The 22,534-nt window shown below is 40.8% G+C and overlaps 1 protein-coding gene across 1 annotated transcript; it reads right to left on the bottom strand.

Annotated features, from left to right (window-relative positions):
• Nucleotides 1-5,514: 5,514 nt before the first annotated feature.
• On the bottom strand, nt 5,515-21,787 carry LOC140549630 (immunoglobulin superfamily member 22-like). The gene is made up of 22 exons (XM_072673379.1): nt 21,619-21,787; nt 19,750-19,884; nt 19,233-19,369; nt 16,867-16,966; nt 16,186-16,222; nt 15,654-15,822; nt 15,383-15,496; nt 14,805-14,967; nt 14,339-14,614; nt 13,606-13,890; nt 12,700-12,824; nt 12,468-12,609; nt 11,879-12,175; nt 11,266-11,568; nt 10,018-10,191; nt 9,722-9,847; nt 8,471-8,767; nt 8,277-8,365; nt 7,720-7,915; nt 7,327-7,626; nt 5,771-6,097; nt 5,515-5,582 (listed from the first exon to the last, which is right to left on the bottom strand). The coding sequence occupies exons 1-22, from the start codon at nt 21,785-21,787 to the stop codon at nt 5,515-5,517; spliced, it is 4,029 nt and encodes a 1,342-aa protein (XP_072529480.1).
• Between the last annotated feature and the right edge of the window lie 747 nt (nt 21,788-22,534).

The raw sequence follows: 22,534 nt of genomic DNA, 5'->3' as shown, positions 1-22,534 counted from the left end.
ACGCTGGACGAGGAACCAGTGGGCCTCAGTGCTGTTCACTGATTACAGTTGATTCGTGCTGAGCAGAAATAATGGCTGCCAACGATGTTGAAGACGTAAAGGAGAGCACTATGCATTAGCAACTGTTGTCACCAGGCGAGCCTTTGGTGGTGATGGTGTTACAGTGTGGGAAGGAGTGCCTCGTCTATATAGAACTGCCCTACACTTGTGAATGGTACAGTGACAAGCCTATACTACTTCAATAACTTCATTAATCCAATCATTGCGCCTCTGCATGAACAACACAGGCCTAATTTCATCTTCATGGACAACAATGCTCCAGCTTATCGAGGTTGCATCATCAGGCAATGGCTGCTGGAGAGTGGGGTACTTCAAATGGAGTGGCCTGCCCTTTCTCCAGACCTGAATCCCATAGAAAACCTATGAAATCAGCTAAGGCACCAGGTACAGGCTCGTAACTTTGTACCCCACGCACACCTGTGTTCAGTTTGTGGCCACGCCCCCTCAGCATTACCCCCACATGTTTCTTGTTCTTTGTTTGGTAGTATTTATACCCCTTGTGTGTGTGTTGTTTTCGGCTTGGCTTTGTTTGTTATGTGCTCAGATTTAGATTTGTGTCTTAATTTTTCGGTGTTTTTCTGTTCTGTTCGTGTTTAAGGATACATTGTTTCAGTATCCTCAGGTTTTCATGCACATTTTGCCCTCTTGTAAGACTCACACTTGTGTCCTGTGTTTTTTTCACAAAGCAAGAATTCTGAGTAATGCCAGATAAGCACTACATGATTTAGGCCCTGATTTTCGAGTCTTTTTGGAGATTGTCACCAAAAAAATCTTCAGGTAAGAGGCAAATGGGCATTAAATCTCGGCTCGGTTGCTATGTGTTAAAAGACGTGATCCAAGAGCTCACTGAGTGATCGCGATGCCTATATCTGGCTCTTTTGTCGTCTATAAATCCGTGTGAAAAGTGTTCTGGACTGGAAGCTACAGCCAATGAGAGCACAAGACATGGGCTGAGGAGTTATACAAGGGTGGAGTTTATACAGCATCAACAAGCATGGCTACAAGAAAGATCCTCTAACCCTAACCCTAACCCTAACCCTAACCCTATTCTGTCTGGACCCAAGAAATGGAGGAACATTTGTTTAAACTTGGGCAGGAACACCAATAGCTTTTTGATGAGAAGGACCCATGTCTTTATCCATTTTCTCATCCGCATTTGTGTTTTATATATATATATATATATATTTATGTAATGTAAAATAATGTGTATTAATGGAAGAGGTTTACACAATATTACTATTAGAATTACATCACAACAATTACACATAATTTAACATTTTACGGGTGTTTTTAACTGATTAACTGTGTCACACTTTATTTATGTCACAACTCAGTCACTTTGTGTCACATTGAAAATTTCGATGTGTCCGACTTCAGAGGGTGTTCATATGGTGCTTCCTGGTGGGAAACTTGTTTTACTAATGAAACCGAAATCACTTCAGTGCAGCATTAGATGGTTTGTCACGCAGCATTGAGCTCATACACATAACAAGGTGTCTGAAATCGCTCACTTCCCTATTCTGTCCCCTTTATCTGTGCTCTATATAGTGATCTGGATTTTCACACATAGGGGATGGTGAAAAAGGGCACAGCTTCAAACACAGCATATTACATTTCTGACCCTGTGTTGCTGATCAGTTGTGGACCCCAAAGATTCCTGATTACAAGACAACAGGTTGTGCAGTCTGAAGGGTACAACGATCTGACGACTCTGAAAGTCATGTAGTGTGGACAGGCTTGACTTCAGGTTTTAGTTATATGGCTCAACCAATACATCCTTCTCTGGTTCTTTCTACACAATTGTTGCTTTTCTCAAGCCTGAAAACATGCTCACAATAAAATTCATTCTTGAATGTGATTATCATTGTCATGTAGCTGTGTAACCTGATGGGGTTGGGCAATACAGCAAATTACAAAAACATTACAAATATTTGTTAAATTAGAATATATGACAAAAAGCAGCAGTTGTGCCCCATTAAGACACTTTCTTTGATCTTTCTATGAAAGATACAGTTTCAACTTCCCTTTTGTATGTAAGCACTGTTAATACATGCAACATAACCCCCAGTTCATAAAATCCACACACTGACATCATTAAGGATGAAAAAATGGCCATGTTAACCTATTTTGGTACATAAACCAACACAAATGAGTGGACCTTAGTGGCACGGTAAATGTATAGAGTGAAGGGCATATTATATATATTATAATATAAATATGTCATAAGAAGGTTTTCTTAGCAATTCCTGGATCATTCCTGGCCTTTCTAAGGATTTGCTCAGAAAACCGTCTCGTGACATATTTATCACAATAGTGATGAATGATAATCTTGTCCACCCTGACTTATCGTATCAGTAAATACGTATTGTTTGGCCTACTCTCTCATATGAATTACTGCCCTGCAGTTGTTGTGTAAATATGGCAGAGTGATGCAGGTCTCCCTCTTTTCTATTCTAATCTCATTCTTTCCAGTGAGTGAGGAAAGGACACGGTGTATAAACCCACACTGAGTCTCTTTATGTGTGCCAGGAGAAGAGAAGTAGGCCTGTGTCTGGCAGAGAGAATGTGATTTCCTGTGTTGAAGCAGGCTTTAAAGGAGAGCACTGTGGAGTGGAACATTGCACCAGGTTGGACAGCTAGTGAGCTGAATCCTGATAAGAAAGTCTGCTGCTAGGCCACAGCCAGTTGCAGCGCTGGAATATGCAGCAGATCTGCAATTAACCAAAACCTCACCATAAGCCCGACCTCTTGTGGTCATAGTGAGGAATTGCGGTTTCAGCACTGCTGCATGACTGAACAGAGTCCGGCAGAATTAGGCCTCATCCACAGGGTGTACTTTCACCAGAGGTTGAAGAGTAGCTTTAACCCACTCTACAGGGAATCTACCGTTACTTTAGTGAATTAATGGCTCAAGTAAAAGTGGAAGTACTGTTGTAAAAAAGAAAAACAACTTAAATGGAAGGTAGCATGCCAATAAACTACTTAAGTGCTGAATAATTTAAAGAACTGCAGTGAAGCCTTTTGCTACATCCAGCGTTTATCAAAGTGGAACTGAGGTTTATTAGGCCATATTCCTAATAAACCTCACTGCTTGGTGTACTCTTGGTCGAAAATAATGAATCAACTTTAAAATATAGAAGTGTGTAATGAGTAACTAAATATTAAAGGTGCCAGAAAAGTCTTTCAGACAGGGTTTATGTCAATTTTAAGGACATAAATGTACTCAAGTCTAAACGTTAGATAACAATTTGATGGAATTTGGAAATGACTTATTTTACAGCTCCGTTTTCAGACGATTCGTCAGTTTCATGTACCAGACACTTATCATTCAACTAAATACACTTTTCTATTCTGGAGCACTTTTAATGGCTAAAATTTAACAAGAAAAAGCTGATTTATTTCCCAACAAATATTTGAGTAGATGTATTATATTTACAAATGTAATAACTAAAATAATCCCTGAGTACAAGTTAATGTAACTAGTTACTACCCATTTCTGTGTTTCACTCACTGTTAAGCTGCAGAACAGGCCTGTTGACAGCTATTTCAGGTCTCTTTAATGCCAGTCTGGACATGCCCACAAGTTCACTCGTAAATGAACAGAGGAAAATTCAGGCCCCGGGGAATACTCCGGTACCTTCCACTTAGGCTTAAAGGTGCGCTCGCCCGCATCCCATGACCACAGCGTGCCCCGGTGAGCTTGTTATTAATGTTTGTCTTGTGTTTTTTTTTTTCTGTCAGCTTTCTCTCACGCTCCCTGTGGAACTGTTTCATGATTAACAACTCATGCTGTCATGTCCTCTGCCTGCAGTGTGGAGTGAGGTCAAACCCAAAGCAGACCAGTGCAGTTAATGATCTGTTAACGTTCCAACACAACTCACTGTCATTCTAGGAAAATCACCACCATGAAAGACAATGCGTTTGCTTGCAGATTTTATTTCGATTTAGATTTTACTAACACTCCTACAAAAAGGTCCCAACGAGTGCTTTGAGCGGCACTAAGAGAACCAGTTAGATCCATTATAGCACATATCGTTTTTCCTTGAACCTTTACATGATGTTGATGTTCTCTAAACCACAAAAAAAGCTCTTCACACTTCACACAAAATGATTCTCTGAATAACTTTTTTTTAGGGAACCAAAAGTGGTTCATCCCACAAATAATACTTTTTGGCATCTTTATTTATTATATATTATATAAATGCTTTAACATTAGGCCTCAGTTCTATGGTCTATCCACCTTATTTCACCACACCACGAATGGTTGTTTCCGCTGTTTTTGTGTAGAATTCCTGGTCATTTCATATCAAATAGTTTATGGTTGTAATGCATTTAAAGTGAATGCAGTCTGAGGTAGGCTACTGCTGAAGACACTGATCATAAAGTAGTGGACTGTCCTATCTGACGCTTTTTAAAGCTATTCAGGGCAGAGTTAACTAGCTTTTCAACACAACAAAAAAACAACAACAACTGAGTTTTGTGAGACAGTGCTACCATATCCAAAGAAGAACCATACATGCATTTCCTCTTCTAAAAAGGTAAAGGTGCATGCATTTGTCACTGTACAGCGAAATGTGTCCGCTGCATTTGACCCATCTGTGGTAGTGAACACACACACCTAGAGCGGTGGGCAGCCAACATCAGCGCCCAGGGAGCAGAGAGAGTAAAGGGCCTTGCTCAAGGGCCCAACAGCTTGCCAAACCCGGGAATCCAACCCACAACCTTGTTATCGATAGCCCGGCGCTCTAACCGCTGAGCCACCACTGCCCCCTTTGGAAGGTGGTGGAAGTTATTGTGTATGGTGCTCCACAACATTCTTCACAACTTCTTGGGTTGTGTTCGTAACACTCTTACACTGTCACACTGTCAAAATTCTCCTCTTATAATACACTACTCATTTTGTATTTCTACAGACCCACTGTTCTACACAAAATAAACAAAGATGACCACCCCGTGGTTTAAAGGAAAATAAGGTGGATACAGGGTTGCGTAAGCATCGTTTTCCATTGTATCATGTTCAAGTGAATAGGATGCTCCCACTATGAAAGTTTTTCTTCATGTCACACAGCCTGCAGTGCTAAAGCACATGCTAAATCAGCTATGTAGCTTCACAGACCCCAATTGCAGCCTCTTTCTTAACTCCCACTGACTTTTCTGAAGCTTCCAAATGTAAACATTTGGGGATAATATGTAATTCATTGTGATTGTGAGTGATTAACTAATCCTAGATAAATCATTAGATTCAATATCTCTTCTCTTTACTCTTTTATCTTCCATTTTTGATAATATGAATTTTACAAAACTAAAAAAACCTGCTTTGTTTTTTATACTTTTTTATAATTTTCCAATTACATGCTTCTCAAACAGCTGAGAACAATGAGATAAGATGTGCTTTTCATTGATTATGCAGAACCACAGAGAAATCTAGACATGTGCTTTGGCTTTGTGCTCTCCTTAGATGATGAGCTTGTCTTTCCTAGAGTCCTGAGTCAGGCGCTCCAGCAGTCTGTTATCATCTTTATCTGCAGCAAAGAGGAAATGAAAATTCAAATGAAAGTTCTAACGTGAAGGTCTGTTCATTTGGGAGCTGCACAATCTAAGGAACAATCAGTCCAACTAATCTACAATTAAACTGTAAAAAAGTAGCATGCACTTAAGCTGGTCTTCTAAAGCTAAAATGCAATGTGATGCGTTTTTGTGACCTACATACCGAAGACCACAAGGCTGCACTTGCACTCGGCCTTCCCTAGCTTATTCTCCACCAGCAAGGTGTACTCTCCGCTGTCCTTGACTGTGCAGGTGGGGATGGTGAGGGTGCAGACTCCATCAGCGCTGCTCTGCCAGTAGCGAGGGCTGTCTGAAATACTCAAGTCCTCCTTAAACCAGGTCACCTGCGGCATGGGGAAGCCAAAGAAGGCACAGCTCATGGTGCAGTCGTTTCCGCAGCGCACAGCATGGTTCTTCAGGGGCAAAAGGATCCCTGGCTTGACCTCATGATGCTTAGGGGTGAATGGTTTCACGTGTAAGGTGATGTTTTCTGGAAAGGTAGTTTGGGTGTTAAAATGTGTAAAAGTAAGCAGACACAAAACAGCCCTGACAACACTGATTTCTGAAGGTCAAATGCTACACATGTGTGCATGGTTTTAGTGGCCATGAGCCTGGTAGAAGATGTAGAAGAGCTGTTGGCTTTTGAGTGCGTCATTGAAGGGGAGAAAACTAGTCCAGAACAGCAGGATTTCACAACTATAGGTATATTAGCAGTCACGAATTGCCTTTGTGTAAAGGCTCTAAACCATGCAGAACATCCTACATGAATGTGCAAAGTACATTTAATGCTGCTACATTTTAGATGGTTATTTGATGCAAAAGAAGACCCACATTTGGTTTAATAAAGAACCATCATTGTAATAGAAATGTGAGAGTGTGAAGAATCTTGAAATTGGTTAAGTACCTTTAAATCAAATAAAGGTTCCTCAGACAAAAATGATCTTAAATAATGTAAGATTGTGTATACTCACAGTTTTCTTTTACAAACATGCTTTTATTTATGGACCCGAATGTGAGTCTTCTATGGTATTACTCAAAGAAGCATCTTTATTTTTAAGAGTACCGTTGCAGAGCACAAACTGTTTACTATAAGAGAAGCACGTGATCAGAGTGACGATACTTTGGCTACTTGTACTTTAAACCAGAGGCACAAAAGGTAGAATATTGTGTCACATTAATGCCACCATGTGATTTTCAAGATTTCAGCTCAGTATTTCAATCGAAAAAAAGTATCCTAGGAGTACCTAGGACACATGTTAATGCCAGGTGTGATTGGGCCATAAATCAAATAATGTATGAAGCGACAGGCAACGTATCTGTTAGCACTGGTTTTCATTCAAAGCCAGAGCACACCTGACTCTCTGTCTTCAAATAACTGATCAAATGCACTCTGGCTTGACTGAATTGAAAACCTGCAGACACACCAGACCTTTGCAGATAAGATTGGACACCCCTGTGTTAGAGATATTGAACATGTCAGATGTCTACATCTGCATTGTTTACCTCCATGGGGAACAATTCTGACTTGGTGAGTTTCTCTACAATGCCCTATTTTACATCGAACCTCTCTGAATGACATGTTTACATCTTACACATTGAATTATACAGACAAAGAAATCAGTGGAATTCCACTTAAATACAACTGAGCCTGTTTATACTGTACGGTTGCACAATTAAAAAGCTTTAGCACTGAACTGCATTAACCACTTTTAGCCTTACCATGTTCTTTCTCAATGGTAAAAGGCTCTTTTGAGTCCAGAGGATCACTGTCCCCAATGAGATTGCGTGCGATGACTCGGAAGTAGTACTTGCGGCCAGGAAACAGGCCAGTGACGGTGTACTTTCTGCTGAAGACACGCTCAGCAGCTGTGAACCAGGTGGTCGTACTGGTGTCTCTCTTGAGGATAATATAATGAGTGTGCTCATCGTCAGTCAGGTCAGGAGTGTGGTCCCACTGCAGGGTCACCGTGCCCTGTACCTCCTCTACCAGACGCAAGTTCTTAGGAGGACGAGGAGCATCTGAGAAACCATGAAAAGAAGAGCCAAAGTTATCATGCAGTCTTCAGTATGGTTACATCTACTGATGGTTTCAGAATATAAAGACATGAGTACCAGTGACATGGACGTTGATGTCGTAGTGGACCTCCCCGCAGCCGTTGCAGATGTTAATCCGATAGACTCCAGAATCAGAGCGCTGACAAGAGGTGATCATGAACTGAGAATGGTTTTTCCCCTTAGTGATGACCTCCCGATCTCTGGTTAGAACACCATCCTTTAGCCAGGTGACATCTGGAGAAGGAGAGAAATACTGGAGTTAGTTCTTGAACATGCTGTTGTCTCACATGATATATATGGCATTTAGCTGACGCTCTTATCCAGGTTACTCGTATTACAGAGGTGGGCCAATGTTCTGTTGGGAGTCATGCCCAAGGACTCTTATTGGTGTAGCACAGCATAGTCACCCAGACCGGGAATCAAACCCCAGTCTCCCTCATGGTGTGGTAGCTCACTGGCAGGTAGTGGTGTGATCTGTTGTGCCACACCAACCATCACATCACTGTTCACACTTGCTAAGTCTGACTCAATGGTTCACTGAATTAATGAACCTTGGTCATGGTTGGATTAAGATGCCCTTTTGGTAAACAAAAGAGCTCACAAGAAACACTTACAGTGAAGGACACAGGAATACAGAGTGTACACCCAGCACGCACTACCATCTGATTCTTCACCTTGCCCTGGGGATCAAACTTTGGGGGATCTGCACATAATAACGATAACAGCTTAGTGGCAGTAATGCATCTGGAGAACCACTTTTTCTTTTCACAGCAGACCAAAGTTCTTTCTTTCGCTCTTAACATATCACCTGGTGGTGGCATTGCCAGAACTCCATGCTCCAGCTCTATTGGTTCTCCAATGCCCCCCTCATTAACAGCTCTGATGCGGAAGAAGTACTTCATCCGCTCTTGCAGGCCACCAACATTGTAGGAGGTGCCGGTGATAGGAATCTTGGTGCATTTAGTCCAATCCTTCCCATCTTCAGGACGCACCTCTAGGATATAACCAGTGGGGTTGTCTCCCAGCTCAGGAAGACACCAGGCCAGTGAGATAGAGGTGTTAGAGGAGTCTATAACATGGAGGTTCCCAACCAGACCAGGGGCACCTGATAGGGAGAGAGTGTTCATATGCTCTCTTCAATTTTAGCTTACACATAACTGTACAATATCATTGTTAGTACAATTATTATAGATGCAACAAAATATATTGGATATTGGTTCTAGGAAAAAAGTGAATTGGTACAGAACCTGATACATTATGTGGAAGTTCTTTAAACTTAGTAAAGGTTCTTCATATGTGCACATTTTATTTACAAAGACAGGTCTTTAAAGAACCATCCATTGGAATGATCTCTTGGCAGTCAACAGTAGTTCTTCTATAGAATCACTCTAAGGAACCATATTGGTGCCTTTATGTTCCAATGCTTTTTCAGTAGAGATTTTTAGCAGTTTTGCACAGAGACAGAATTGTTCAGAGAGGTCACCACCTAGGTACTAGACATGTTCAACACCCTTAAAAGCTGGAACTAGATACTGAGAAGTTCATCTGCAGCAGTTGTGGATCATATCTATTAATGGTGCCTAGAGGATACTAGATTGCACTCTGCTACAGCAAACCTAAGGATCTGAGGTAGATCAGAACCTTAAAAGCTGATATTTGATCCATTACAAATGCCTGGATTGCCTTGTCTGATACATTATTTTATAATAGGTTTAAGAGTACTATGGTCTATTCTAATAAAACCCATTCGTGGTGGAGAGGTAGGAACAGGGTGCTGTAAAACAAAATGAAGAAATCCTAGTTTCTTAGATTTACCACTTTTTTATCAGTAACAACATTAAATATTACATTTAAAAGATCCATTGGTGGTAACAGTTGATAAGATATTAATAGGCAATATTTGTGTTACAATCCCTGGCTCTTGTCACCATTACTGTAAAAGGAATCGAGTCAAAAAGTTCCTCTACAACTTGTAATTCCTTTAAAAAAAATCCTGAAACCTTTCTTAACACTTTTTTTCCATTTCAGAGTGCAGCATTCATAGCAGTGCAAAGCTCACGTGTGGGATCCTTGGCCAGCACTGCATTGGATGTACTAGGAGTCCCCTCTCCAGCTCTGTTAACAGCAGTCACTCTGAACTCATACTCCATATCCTCCACTAGATCATCTACTGCACACTTTGTATCTGGAAAGAGACAATGGATCATGTGTTGCAGTCCTGACGTCCACTGATGGTGTATTTCTCATTTATAAAGGTCAGGCAGATGAACTGAACTGTTCCTTTGTAGTCTGGACTACTATTCTAGGGTGTAGCTGTTTTGAGTGATTCTTTCAATGAGAGAATTACTTTTTTACCTTGGATTAGTTCCTTGCTTATGGACACCCACATGCTGCTGCCTTTCTTTCTACGTTCCACTATGTAACCCAGAACAGGGGCACCGCCATCCTGGGCCGGAGTAGCCCATGTCACTGTGACCGAATCTTTAGTCACATCACTGATCTGGGGCTGAGGGACCAGACCAGGAGGCTCTGATCAAGAAGAAGAGTTATTGCAAATCAGTTATTATTGTAGACATTATTGTAAAAGGTGCTGTCCAGCTATCAACAGTGTTGAATTATAATTTTACTCACTAAAATTAGTTTTGGAGACCTATGCGACTTATGCGACTTATGATGCTGTCAAATGTTTTAAGACACAGAAAATAAAGAAATACTGCTATGAAAATACTTTCTATAGAAATATTCTAAATAATAAAATGTAGTTTTGGTAACATAGAATAGCTATTGCTTTTTGCCTTAATTGGACTTTTAGTCTTTTAATGGAAAGTAATTATTGTTCGACCCCAATATTAGGTTAAGAGTTTGCCCAGTAATATTCAGAGATACGCCTCCTAAATTTTTACTGAAGAGTCACTTATACATGCAACTTACAAATAAGATTGTTACTGGAAATACTGTTGAAAATGTTAAAAATTATTCCCCCCAATTTCTACCCAATTTAGTCCTTTTCAAATCCCACCCAGTAGCTAGAACTCCCCTGTTGCATAATGCCACCAGTGCTGAGGAAGTAAGGGCTAATGCAATGTCATTGGTCAGCCTAACATGCAGTTTAACACTAGCTGTCAGTTCTGTTACATGAGCTAACAGATGCCCACACTAGCTAGGATCACGCTGAGTGATAGGGAGAGGGAAGGATATTCGACCCACCCAGCCAATTGTGCTTTATAGGACTCTTGGACACACTCCTGCACAGTTTAATGCACTTATTTTTTTTATGTTACTTTTTATTGATTATTTGTTGAATTTATTGTTTATTTGTTGTTATTTATGTATTTTTTAGAATAATATGGCAGATTATACCATATATAAGTTTTAAAATTATTATTAAAACCATCAACTAATATATATTTTTTATTAGTTCTTTTGCTGAACTTCATTTTAACTCTTACTTTTATATTTTTCTTAATGTTTTTCTTACTATTGAGATGAAATTTTGGCTAAATAATGATTTGAAATTGTATCGCTGTGTCAATATGTGCCTAGCTTTTAAACCCTGCTTTTTGACAAGCAGTGTGTGTTGTATGCTGTGCTACTGGCACTCACCAATGGGTTCTCCAGCATGCACCTGCTCTGTCTCCAGAGGGTCGCTCATACCCTGTGAGTTGACTGCTCTAATGCGGTACTGGTATGGCTTCCCCTCCTCCACCATGTCATTACAGAAGGTGGTAGTTTCTCCATCCACCTCTCCGACCTTGATCCACGACTTCTTTCCAGTCATGCGCCTCTCAATGATGAAGCTGGTCACCTTTTTGCCCCCGTTGTCTCGCGGTGCTTTCCACTTCATTGTAATGCATTTGCCGCTACATTCCAGAAAGTCTACTTTACCCTGTGGTGGTTTAGGATGGTCTGAAGAGCAATAGAAGGACATCTCTTAGTGAAATTAGTGGGCCTGAACACTCTAAGGACTTCTTATATGTGAGCTCATGTTTCTTGTGTGCCTTACTTTAGAAACACCTCTTTTGCAACTAAGAGGAACACTAAAGTAATTTCACACAGAACATTAATCTAATTTCCTTTCAGAGGCCTGCAGTTATGTCCTGGCTTGCCTTAGCCATGCACTTCTTTACAAACCCCTGAAATACTACAGTAATTATTAAATATTTAAAATATTTACTGTCAGTGTAACTCAGTACATTTCATTTTTACATGAGCTCACCAATCACATTCAGCTGCACGGTGGCACTGGCTGATCCACAGTCACTCTTCAGCCTGAGCATGACGGTTCCACTGTCCTCTCTGACACACTTATGAAGCACTAACGAGCTGGAGTCTCCATCCCGCTCCACCACTGCTCGGCTGTTTTCCACCAGCTCCAGCCCATCCCTGTACCACGTCACTTTGGGTGCAGGTTTACCCTTGAAAGGGATCTTGATGGTGGCCGTCTCCCAAGCTTTCACTGTCACCGGCTGGCTGGAGAGCATCTCCAGCAAAGTGGGATCAATAACAGGGGGATCTAGAGAGATCAGATTTATCAGTGCGCTGGTATTGATCGGTTGTTCCTGTTACAGGTATTGCAATAAACTTGTATAACTGTATGAGTCAAAACTGAAGTGGAGCCACATGTGCAGTTACACAAGGCCTACTACTGTAATGCATCTGTAACAGTGAATAGATCGGCAGTAGTTATACTGTTCCTACATGTTTATGAATGTGTGACTACACTGTTATTAGAGACAGTGTCTCACATCTAACTGTGAGGTGGTGTTGGCTCTGCTATGCCATCATATGCCATCAGTCAGTCTTACTGGCAATATTCAGCACTGCCTCGCTCTCGGCTCCTTTCGCTCTGAAGGTGTACTGGCCTTCGTGTTCATCTCCCACATTACTGATGAGCAGCTTATGAACAGCACCTTGCTTCACCACCTGCACCCCTCTCAGATCTGTGATCTGCAGAGACGCACACACATACACTCTAACTCATTCTGGAGCTCCTTTTAAACCGAGTGGTGCATGATTGTACTGATAAAAGCCTTGTACCTCTTTTCCATCTTTTAGCCAGATGCCATCTACCTTCTCATCATCCAGAACCACAGAGAGTTCTGTGGGTGAGCTTGAGGGACACTGAACATCTGACATGCCACTCTTCACTGTGGCAAAGCGCTCTTTACACATTTACACAAAGAGAATGGAAACAAGAAAAGAGCTGAGAACCATTGAATCCATTCATTGGTATACTGTATCTGTCATTCAACCCATTCGTCCATCAGTCCACCCATTTATTCACCCACCCATCCATCCCTTTATTTGTTCTTTCACTAATCATCCCTCCATTTATTAATTCCTTCATTGATGCATTCATCCGCCCACCCATCCATTCCTCCGTTCATTATTCTTTAGCTGATCCATTCATCCATCCTTTCATTCTTTTACTGATTCCCTCATCCATCTACCTATCCCATCCCTCCATTTATTCATTCTTTCACTAATCATTCATCCCTCCATCCATTTACTTATTCTTTCACTGATCATTTCATCCATCCACCCATCCATTCCTCTATTTATTAATACTTTGATTGATCTATTCATCCATCCACCTGTACATCCCTTCATTCATTCTTTCACTGATCCATCCACCCACACCTCCCTCCATTTATTTTCTTCTTTTACTGATCATCCATCCACCCACCTCTCCATTCATTCATTCTTTCATTGATCCATCCATCCACCCATTCGCAAATCCTTCCATTCATTCAGTCTGCAACTAATTCATCTATCCATCCATCCACCCATCCTTCCCTCCACTAATGACTATCCACCCACCCATCCCTTCATTCAGTCTCTCACTCATCCAAACATACATTCCTCCATCCATCCACAGATCCATATCATATATTTTGTAAACAGTAAAAACTCACACGACACCAAATTTCTCTGGCCCTTTACCTTCCACAGTGAGGTTGGAGGAGCTGACATATTTATTGCTGTCGTTATCCTGTGTGCAGATGATGGAGTATTCGCCACTGTCCTCCAGGTCACAGTCTTCTATGATGAGCTCAGCCCTCTTGCCTTCTCTCATGAAGATGTAGCGTGGGTTGTTAGTGATGTCTCTTCCATCCTTCAGCCACCTCACCTGAACATCCTTGGAGCTCATCTCAGCCTCCAGTCTGGTCATGCCTTTCTCCTTCACTCTTACGTTCTTCAGATGACTCACAAACTTAATGGGGATTCCTAGTGAAAAGCAAGAATTCATCAGAGAACACAAATAGATGGTCTGATGCTCTCTTTTTCTAAATTCTAATTTTAAGTTTAAGCTTTAAGGTTAGGGTAGATTTATGTTTAGGTTTAGAGAGCAAAGAATCATTCACTCTAATATTCAGACATCATGTTAGTTAAAGACAAGGTGATCATCTTCAAAGTGTCCATGGTGGACTGTCACAATAGTTGTTTCTTATTCCTACAAAATACTTTCATAATCATTGAATAGAACATCTAAAACATAATTATTGTGTGCTGTGTGTTTACAATATTTAAATATACTCTGTATATGTTGATATTATTGAATACTAGAGGTGATTCATTGAGGAACGTATTCATGGTAGAGCTGAAAACGGCTACCTCAACACTCATATTTTGAAAAAATGGTAACATGTGACTCCAAAAGTACATGGTCTCTTACGTTCAATAAAGAGTGGGGCTGTAGTGGTCAAATCGCCAATGCTGATGGTAAAGTCTCCTGTGTCGCTGGGACGTACGTCCTTGATCTTTAGAGTGTAAGTCAGGCCGTCCTCAGACACGCACACGTCGAACTTCTCATCTCGCTTTAGCTCCTTCCCTTTAAACTTCCACACCAGAGGGGTGTCAGCCCTCTTGGAGAGATGCACCTCAAACACAGCAGTCTGTCTCTCTGTCACTCGCAAGGGCTTCAGATCTGTCAGGAACTTCAAAGGCTCATCTAGCGTTGGAGAGAAAAAGGGGTGAAGGGATGAGATAAAACGGAAGAGGAGAGCGAAAGGAGAGGGTGATGAGACAGTGACATTGCTTCATCTGACGTTGTGCAGCACAATGTCTTTGGCACTCTCTGTATTTGACTGCCGTGAGTTTTAAATATGAAGTTATGCTGTTATATGCTGAGCGATACGTGCCTAAGACAGTCAGCTTGGCAGACAGGATCTTGTCTCCAACTTTTAGAGTGTATGTTCCAGAGTCTGCTAGGCACACACTGGAGATGCACAGCATGTGCTTAGTACCCAGCTGTTTAACTTCATACTTCCCAAGAGAGTACTGAATCCGCAGCAGCTCGTCGCCCTGAATAACAAAAGAGTACACACAGACTACATTAATGCAATATTTGTCATCTTCAGTGATTAATTTTATATCTATCTATCTATCTATCTATCTATCTATCTATCTATGTGTGTGTGAGTGTGTGTGTGTGTGTGTGTTTTAGACACCTGTGAGAATAAGAATAATAAAGCTCCTTATCTGAAGTGTTAATTTACTCAGTAAAACATTAATATTACAATAAATACAGATAACAAGTAAAAACTCCCAAGTGCATTAAACACTTATTGCTGAGATAAATAATATCAGTTTACACTAGCGATACAAGAAATAAAGGTGCAACAAAAGATTAAGATTTGTAACAGAGGTGTATAAGAGAAGGTCTTTATACAGAGTTACAGAAGTCAACAGCTGTAACGACAGACAGATGTACATTTACCTTAAACCACAACATCTTGATATTCGGATCTTTCAACTCCAGAATAGTGTCAAAAACTACATTAGAGTCCTCCTTCGCTGTTATATTCTCCAAAGGTTTCAAAACTCGGACCATCTGGCAACAGAAAGCAATCAGCCTGACTGATCAATTAAACATCACTGATAGAAATGTTCACATGGTGATACACTGATTACGCCTTAAAACGAGTGTCAGCTATAAAAAACAACATGCTGCACTTGTGACTGTCCTACCACTTGCGCTTGATACCCACTTCCACATCCACTTTCTTCTTCATCTCTTTGAGTTTCTTGAGGATTCCTCTGAAGTCAGTGAAGCCATACTCGGCGCAGATGCGCTCGTAGTCTTTTTTATCGGCCCCAGATAGAATCTTCAGCATCTCCTCCTCAGTGGGAGGCTTCTTCTCCCGTTTTTCAACACTCCTGTAGCACAGGACCACCTTTCAGGAATGCTCGTGAAACATACGGCACATCCTCCATGGCAAGGACTTGCCAAAAAGCATATGCAGTAGAACAGATGGTGAGAGGTAATGTATGCATGTCTTAATTAATCGTTCTGCGTTTTTGCTGAGATTATTAACAAACTGTAGAGAAGCTCTAAAACTCAGCTGACAGATATAAACACAAATATGCTTATGGGTGGAGTCAGGATTAGGGTTAGGGGTTATGCCTGGTTTTGGACTAAAATATACTGCTGCAAAGGCTTCCAGACTGGAAAATTCGTAACGTATTATCCTGTAGTTTATATCTGCAAAGCAGAAAACATGACTGATTCAGAAATCATACCGTTTCTTCAGCTTTTTCTTGAAGTCCAGCGCTGGATCTTGGGAGGGGACAAGAAAAAAAACCAAAAAACATTTATAGTAGTTAATGAATACTGAAAATGGTTGCTTGGCACTTCTGGATCCCTAAAGATCCACTAATACAAAGTTCTTTAAATAACCACTTTTCTAATTTAGCTAACCTCCAAAATGTTCTACACCAATGAAAGTTTTTTGTCTAGACCCGTGCTTTCAAATGAAGACCTATTTAGCAAATTTTGCTTTTAAGAATGTTTGGTGGTAATACACTATGTGTCCAAATGTTTGAGGACACCTCTTCTGAATGTATTCAGCTACTTCAGCTACACCGATGTGCAAAGGCACACACACAGCTTGTCTAGTCCATGGAGAAAAGTACTCTCTGTAGAAGATAAACCTGAAGCTATTGGCACCATGCCAGGCATGGGTCAGAGAAGTAAAACTGTGATCTCTGGAATGATGGTGCTCCATCAATGAAGTGTGGAGTTTGGGATGAGGTGGGGTGGTGAATAGAATAAACTCTTTTAGTACCCTTCATTTTTTTTGGAAGAACCAATAAATGAGCAGGTGTCCCAATACTTTTGTCCAAATAGTGTTTATGCTTTGTTCATTTTGCTTATTTATAGCAATAGTTTGAACACTAAATAAAATGTACTTTCTGACTTACTTTCAGTCACAACGAGTGAGACAGAGTATATAGCATCTCCATGGCAATTAGATGCAACACACTTGTACACGTCAGCATCCTCCATGGTCAGGTTTTTTATCTGGGGAAATCATTACAACATCAAGTGAAGAATGTATTCTAATATGTAAAATTAGAATCAGAAAAGAAGAGGAACCTTAAAAAGGACAAACATGAACACAGAAAAAAAGTTGCAATATTACTAATGACCAACAGGGAGCAGCATGACATCTAGGGATTATTTCTGCATGGTTGGCACCCTTCTCATCAACCAGATGGTGGAATACAATACATATGTCAACATCTAAATCTTAATTACTTCTCAACAACAAGTTAAGCTTCTTTAAAGGCATCAGAATGGGAATAACATACAGTGCTTACGTGCTTCCTGCTTACATTAAGTGTACGTTAACCATGTTTTCTTCCTGATAAATGAAAATGTTGCTGAAAGGTTAAGACAGATGGTGCTAAATTAGTGACAATTATCCACTTCATTTGAGAAATGGATGTCATTGCCAGCCTTTGGGAGACAATGTTTTTAAATTAATTTTAGAACCAAATACACAGAAGCCCAGGAAACAATGGGCATGTGTGATGCTAATGTAATGTTGATACCAATCCAGATTAATTTACACTCACTAATTAAATATCATATCAATGCATCTTTACAAAATATTGGACTTTTAGAAAAATATATTTTGGTGTTATGCACAATGTGAGCATTAGGATCTTGACTTCTCAGCCTAAATTTTGCAACCTTAACTTTATACCATGTTATACCTTATTAAATGGTCCATGACACCATGTGTAAAAGGGCTGTTTCTAGGCTGCTTGTTGTACTGGAGCACACACAGAATTGAAAGGGGCATGACTGCTTTCTACTAATAATATGTTAGTGCTAATATTATTACTATGTCAATAATAATGATTATTAAATAATGTATTTTTAAATTATTACATATTATTATTACGTATTAATATTACACATGCATGAAAATGTTTCTTCGCAGAATAAAAGTACATGTTAATCTGCGATTTTGTCTTTGCATCATCAATTCATGTTAGGTAGATGACTCAAGCTTTTAAACAGTTGAATACTCTTATGAACTGTTACAGAAATACAGTTATGCTGTTATAATGGCTATACTGTGTTATCAATGCTCATTGTACAAGCAGGCATAAATAAAGCCTATGCTAATGCAACTGACGCTGGTTAAATGAATGCCTTTGCCTTAGTGGACTAATATGAAGCTATTTTTGGTAGGTTATATGATTACAAGAGGCTATAGAGGCTACTAAAACATATAGCTATTAGCTATCATTATCTTCTGTGTTGTGTGGCTAACTTTCTTTTAAACATTTACACGTTTTCAGGCATTCTTCTTTTGAAAAGACCCTAGAGAATTATGGGAAATGTAGTGGCTGTGGTGAATTTGCTTGCCGCGTCCTGCAGCTTTCCTCAGCAATCCAAAATGAAAAAAATAATTTTTACTGCCATGATTTTAGTGGGGCACCGCAACATGTTTGCTGTGTCTAATGGCTCCCCTGATTTGCAATATCAGAAGCTGCAGAAGCTTCTCCTGTACAACATCTGGAGATCCATGTCACTCCTCTGCTGCATTCTCTTCACTGGCTTCCTGTAGCTGTTGCCCGCATCCGATTCAAAACCCTGATGCTGGCCTACAAAGCCCAGAAAGGACCAGCCCCTCCGTACTTGATGGCAATGGTCAAAAGCCGATCCGCACCAAGAGCCCTTCGAGCTTCAAGTATGACTCTGCTTGACCCACCATCCCTCAAAATCCGTGGAAGACAAGCGTCCAGGCTTTTTTCTGTCCTGACACCAAAGTGGTGGAACGAGCTTCCCCTGGGTGTCCGAACGGCAGAGTTGCTCGCTGTCTTCAAACACAGACTGAAGACCCACCTCTTCAGAGAGTACTTGGACGAATAGCAGAGTACTATGGTCGCCTTATTGACTTGTGCTTAGTAATGTCTAAAGCTTAGAGGTATCTTTGAACTATTAGTCTATTCTAACTAGCTGAGGTCTTTCTTGGGTAAATAGCAAAGCACTTTTGTAAGTCGCTCTGAATAAGAGCGTCTACTAAATGCCTCAAATGTAAATGTAAATGTAAATGTAAATGTATTCTTCTGAAGAGGCGATGGCCTTGAATTTATCTATATGAGACTTTTTATCATGAATTGCACTGCAGCTTTTGAAATTATAGATAAAATGACATCAGTTCTCGGTTGAGATCCCACTGATCAACCTTCCCATCAGAAACATTCACAACCCAAAAAACGCCTAAAGAACCCTCCTACAACCTTCAAGCAGAAGTTTGCTGTTCTCTCACCTTTAACACATACTGCTCATAGATATCATCGTAGAAGATCTTGGCACCCTCTGTCAATGGCTTGCCACTCTCTCTGGCCCAGGTCACAGTTGGTTTGGGGTTGCCAGACACTTTCGCTTTGAAAGCAGCTTTATCCCCTGCAATATAGCGGAGACTGTTTAATGAGGAATATGTTGCATGCATGGTAGCAGGTTTTTAGACCTTAAAAGACTAAATACACCCTGATGAACCTTTTCTGACCTCTGTTGAAAAATGTCTTTATAAAACGGTGTTGGCAACCTATGGCTTTATGTGCTGGCTAAGGTTTTGGTGGACTTTCCACAACACACAGTTAAAGACTTTGACTTGGGATCTTAATGTTTAGGTCAGGAGGGTCAAATCAACTGGAAATCTGGTAAAACCCGTGTCCAAGTTCCAGATTATACATACATTACATAATGCAATACAACTAGCTGCACATGCAGTTCCAGACAAGTCAAGGCCTTTTCTGGTTGAACTGTGGTTGTGGTTATCTCACCTTCTTGAGCTGTAAAGGGGCGAGGTCTGTCCTCAAAGTCTGGGATGCTCTCTCCTGCAGGGATCTCAGAGTTCTTCTGCACCTGACTAAACGACTCCATCACACCCGATATCTTACGCTGCACTCCTGACTGCTCTGTGGTAGGAAACACACATTAAAACAAACAAGCCTGCGATATATACAAACACAAACAACCAACAACCATTAATTTAATATGTACTGTTTGCCGACACAGATTTTAACTAGCATAATGTACCTTCCAACTTCCAGCAACCAAAAGCTTGTTGAGTTGTTTGTGAACAATTTTTTTATATTTCTTTCCAGCAAAACTGCATGGCTGTGTGTTGTTCCATCTGATTATAATTATCCCACTCAATCCGTCAGTGCCATGCATAAGAAGGAGGCAGGCTTAGCCAAAGCAGAGCTGGCTAAACATCTGCCAGGTTTGATGTGAAAAAAGAATTGCCTATGAATATCGATTTGAAAGAACATCAAAATGAGAGCGTCACTCGCTATCATATGGTGCAGAATCACACAGACCCTGGCAGTAAACACTGTTGCTACAACAGCATGAACCTCATCAATCACATAGATTCAAGATACATAACATGGACACCTACACATTGCACCTAAAGGAGCTTTTATGACATCCTATTCTACACCCAAAGGCGTTTCAGGTTTGAAAGCACTAAGCACTCAGCAACCCCGCTCTGTAACATTTCATGGTCTGACACTTTGTGGAAAGTTGCTTTTTCAGTTGTACCTAAACACTTTGACGAAATTCACCTTGATGGTGAAATATGTAAGAGGGAAGAAATTTCTCCGGCTAACTTGTTGCAATGGTGGCATCCTATTAAAGTTACACACTGGAATTCACTGAGCTCTTTAGAACGACCCACTCTTTTACTAATGTATGTAAAGGCAGACTGCATGGCTAGGTGCTTGATTTTGCACACATGTGGCAATGAGACTGAATGAAACCAATACATGTGTCCAGATAGTGTAGCACATATTATCTAGTGACCATAAAGATGTTCTAAAAACAAAAATAAGACTTCTGAGGATGGAGAAAAGACTAAAACAGTGAATACTGTGAAGTCACGAAAAGCAACACATTTACATATTGTACACAATTTGGACAAAGGTTTCGGGACAACGTCTTCAATTTTATTGTTTCTTCTGAAATGAAGGATATTAAAAAGGGTTTATCCTGTTTTTGTTGGCGTGTAAGTGAGGTCGGGACACTGGATGATCACCAGCCCACCTTATCCTCAACTACGTAACTGAAGCACCATCATTCCAGAGAACACAGTTTCACTGCTCCACGGCTCAATGCAGGTGACCTTATACCCCTGTTGCCCACTCCTTGCATTAGGCATGGTGCCAACAGGTTCATGTTTATTTGCGCCAGAGTCCTATTCTATTGGCAATATTTCTCTACAGGGACTAGACAACAAACAATTGGCACTTAACCTGTATACATTCTTCTTACCTTTTACTGTATTAGTGTTTATTATAATTACTTCAATGTTATACAGTGTTTTACAGGCAAACACACTTACTTCTGAGATAAATCACTTCACCAGTTCAGACACTTTCCATGACTGCCTAAGACAAGTTGAGACTGGGACAGAATTTTGTTTGGCAGTCAGGTTCGGTTCAGAATGTCAGAGCCAATTAAAGCTCAATAACACACAGGAGCTGTTGCATTGGTCTGGCTGTTTTCCTCTGACTTCTATTCTTCTACTATTCTCTATCTGTTATTTCCTCTGACATCTGTTCTTAAAGAGAATGCATTGTTCACTATGCCCTTTGGAAAGTTAAATGTTTAAAGGCTTGCATAGGTAGCATCTCTGGTTTAGGCTTTACCCTCAAGCAGCCTGGAGGTCTGAGAGACCTTTCGCAGCCGTGTGGATCTGATGGAGTAGGCGTTTGAGGAGGAGGATGGAGAGGAGGAGGAGAAGGAGCTGGAGGACATGTGGAGCTCAGAGCGCTGCCCCATACGGCCTCCACTGAACTGGGTCACCTCAGTGGACATGTCAGACACTGACCTGTATGACAAAAGAAAGAGAATAAAGAAAGAACCCAAAACTGGCTAGAAGAGACAGTGAGTCATCGTTTTAGCAGATAACTCTGTTGCCGTACTTTGTAGGTTTACAGTTATTGACTGTGGCCCTTCACAATTTATGAGACACATGGTACCCCATCCAAGGAAAGGGACCATCATATGACCACTGACCAAATATTATTTGAGACGACTCTCACTCTCACAGCATCCCAATATGAAAGTGTGCGTTTCATTGACTTCCAGGCCCAGCAGCACATCTGGGGTCCTAGAACAATGGCAGTGGGGAGTGAATACTGATAGTGGAAAGAGAACAAAAGAGAACTACACCGTTGTCAAGGCCCAGGTGACATTTTTCTAGCGTTCCCTTCTTTCTGATCTTTAGATTGCTTTTAACCTATGTGCAGATGAGGTCCTCTTATCATGCAGCATCAAAGAGAAAAAGCCAGCGAGAACAGAAATGATGTGCGGTGCTTCTTTTTTTCTTGGTGATGTAAAAGGATTTCAGTGTTATTCTAAAAGGCGCCGACGCTGGTGTGAACATGAGTCATTCCATGGCTTGACCCTCTCAGGCTATCTCATTCCCATCAGTGGTGGAAAGCTTTTTGGGCAGCCAACGGACAAATAACCAATTGTGGAAGACAGCCTCATCCGTCTTCTGAAATTGCAGTTCAATCCTGCCTTGCTGCATTTAGACAGGCTCTCCCAGCTCCAGAGAGA

The sequence above is a fragment of the Salminus brasiliensis genome, chromosome 2 (genome assembly GCF_030463535.1).
Source record: "Salminus brasiliensis chromosome 2, fSalBra1.hap2, whole genome shotgun sequence".
NCBI lineage: Eukaryota > Metazoa > Chordata > Actinopteri > Characiformes > Bryconidae > Salminus > Salminus brasiliensis.
The sequence above is the reverse complement of the archived record's forward strand: the minus strand, read 5'-3'. Positions and strand labels throughout refer to the sequence as shown.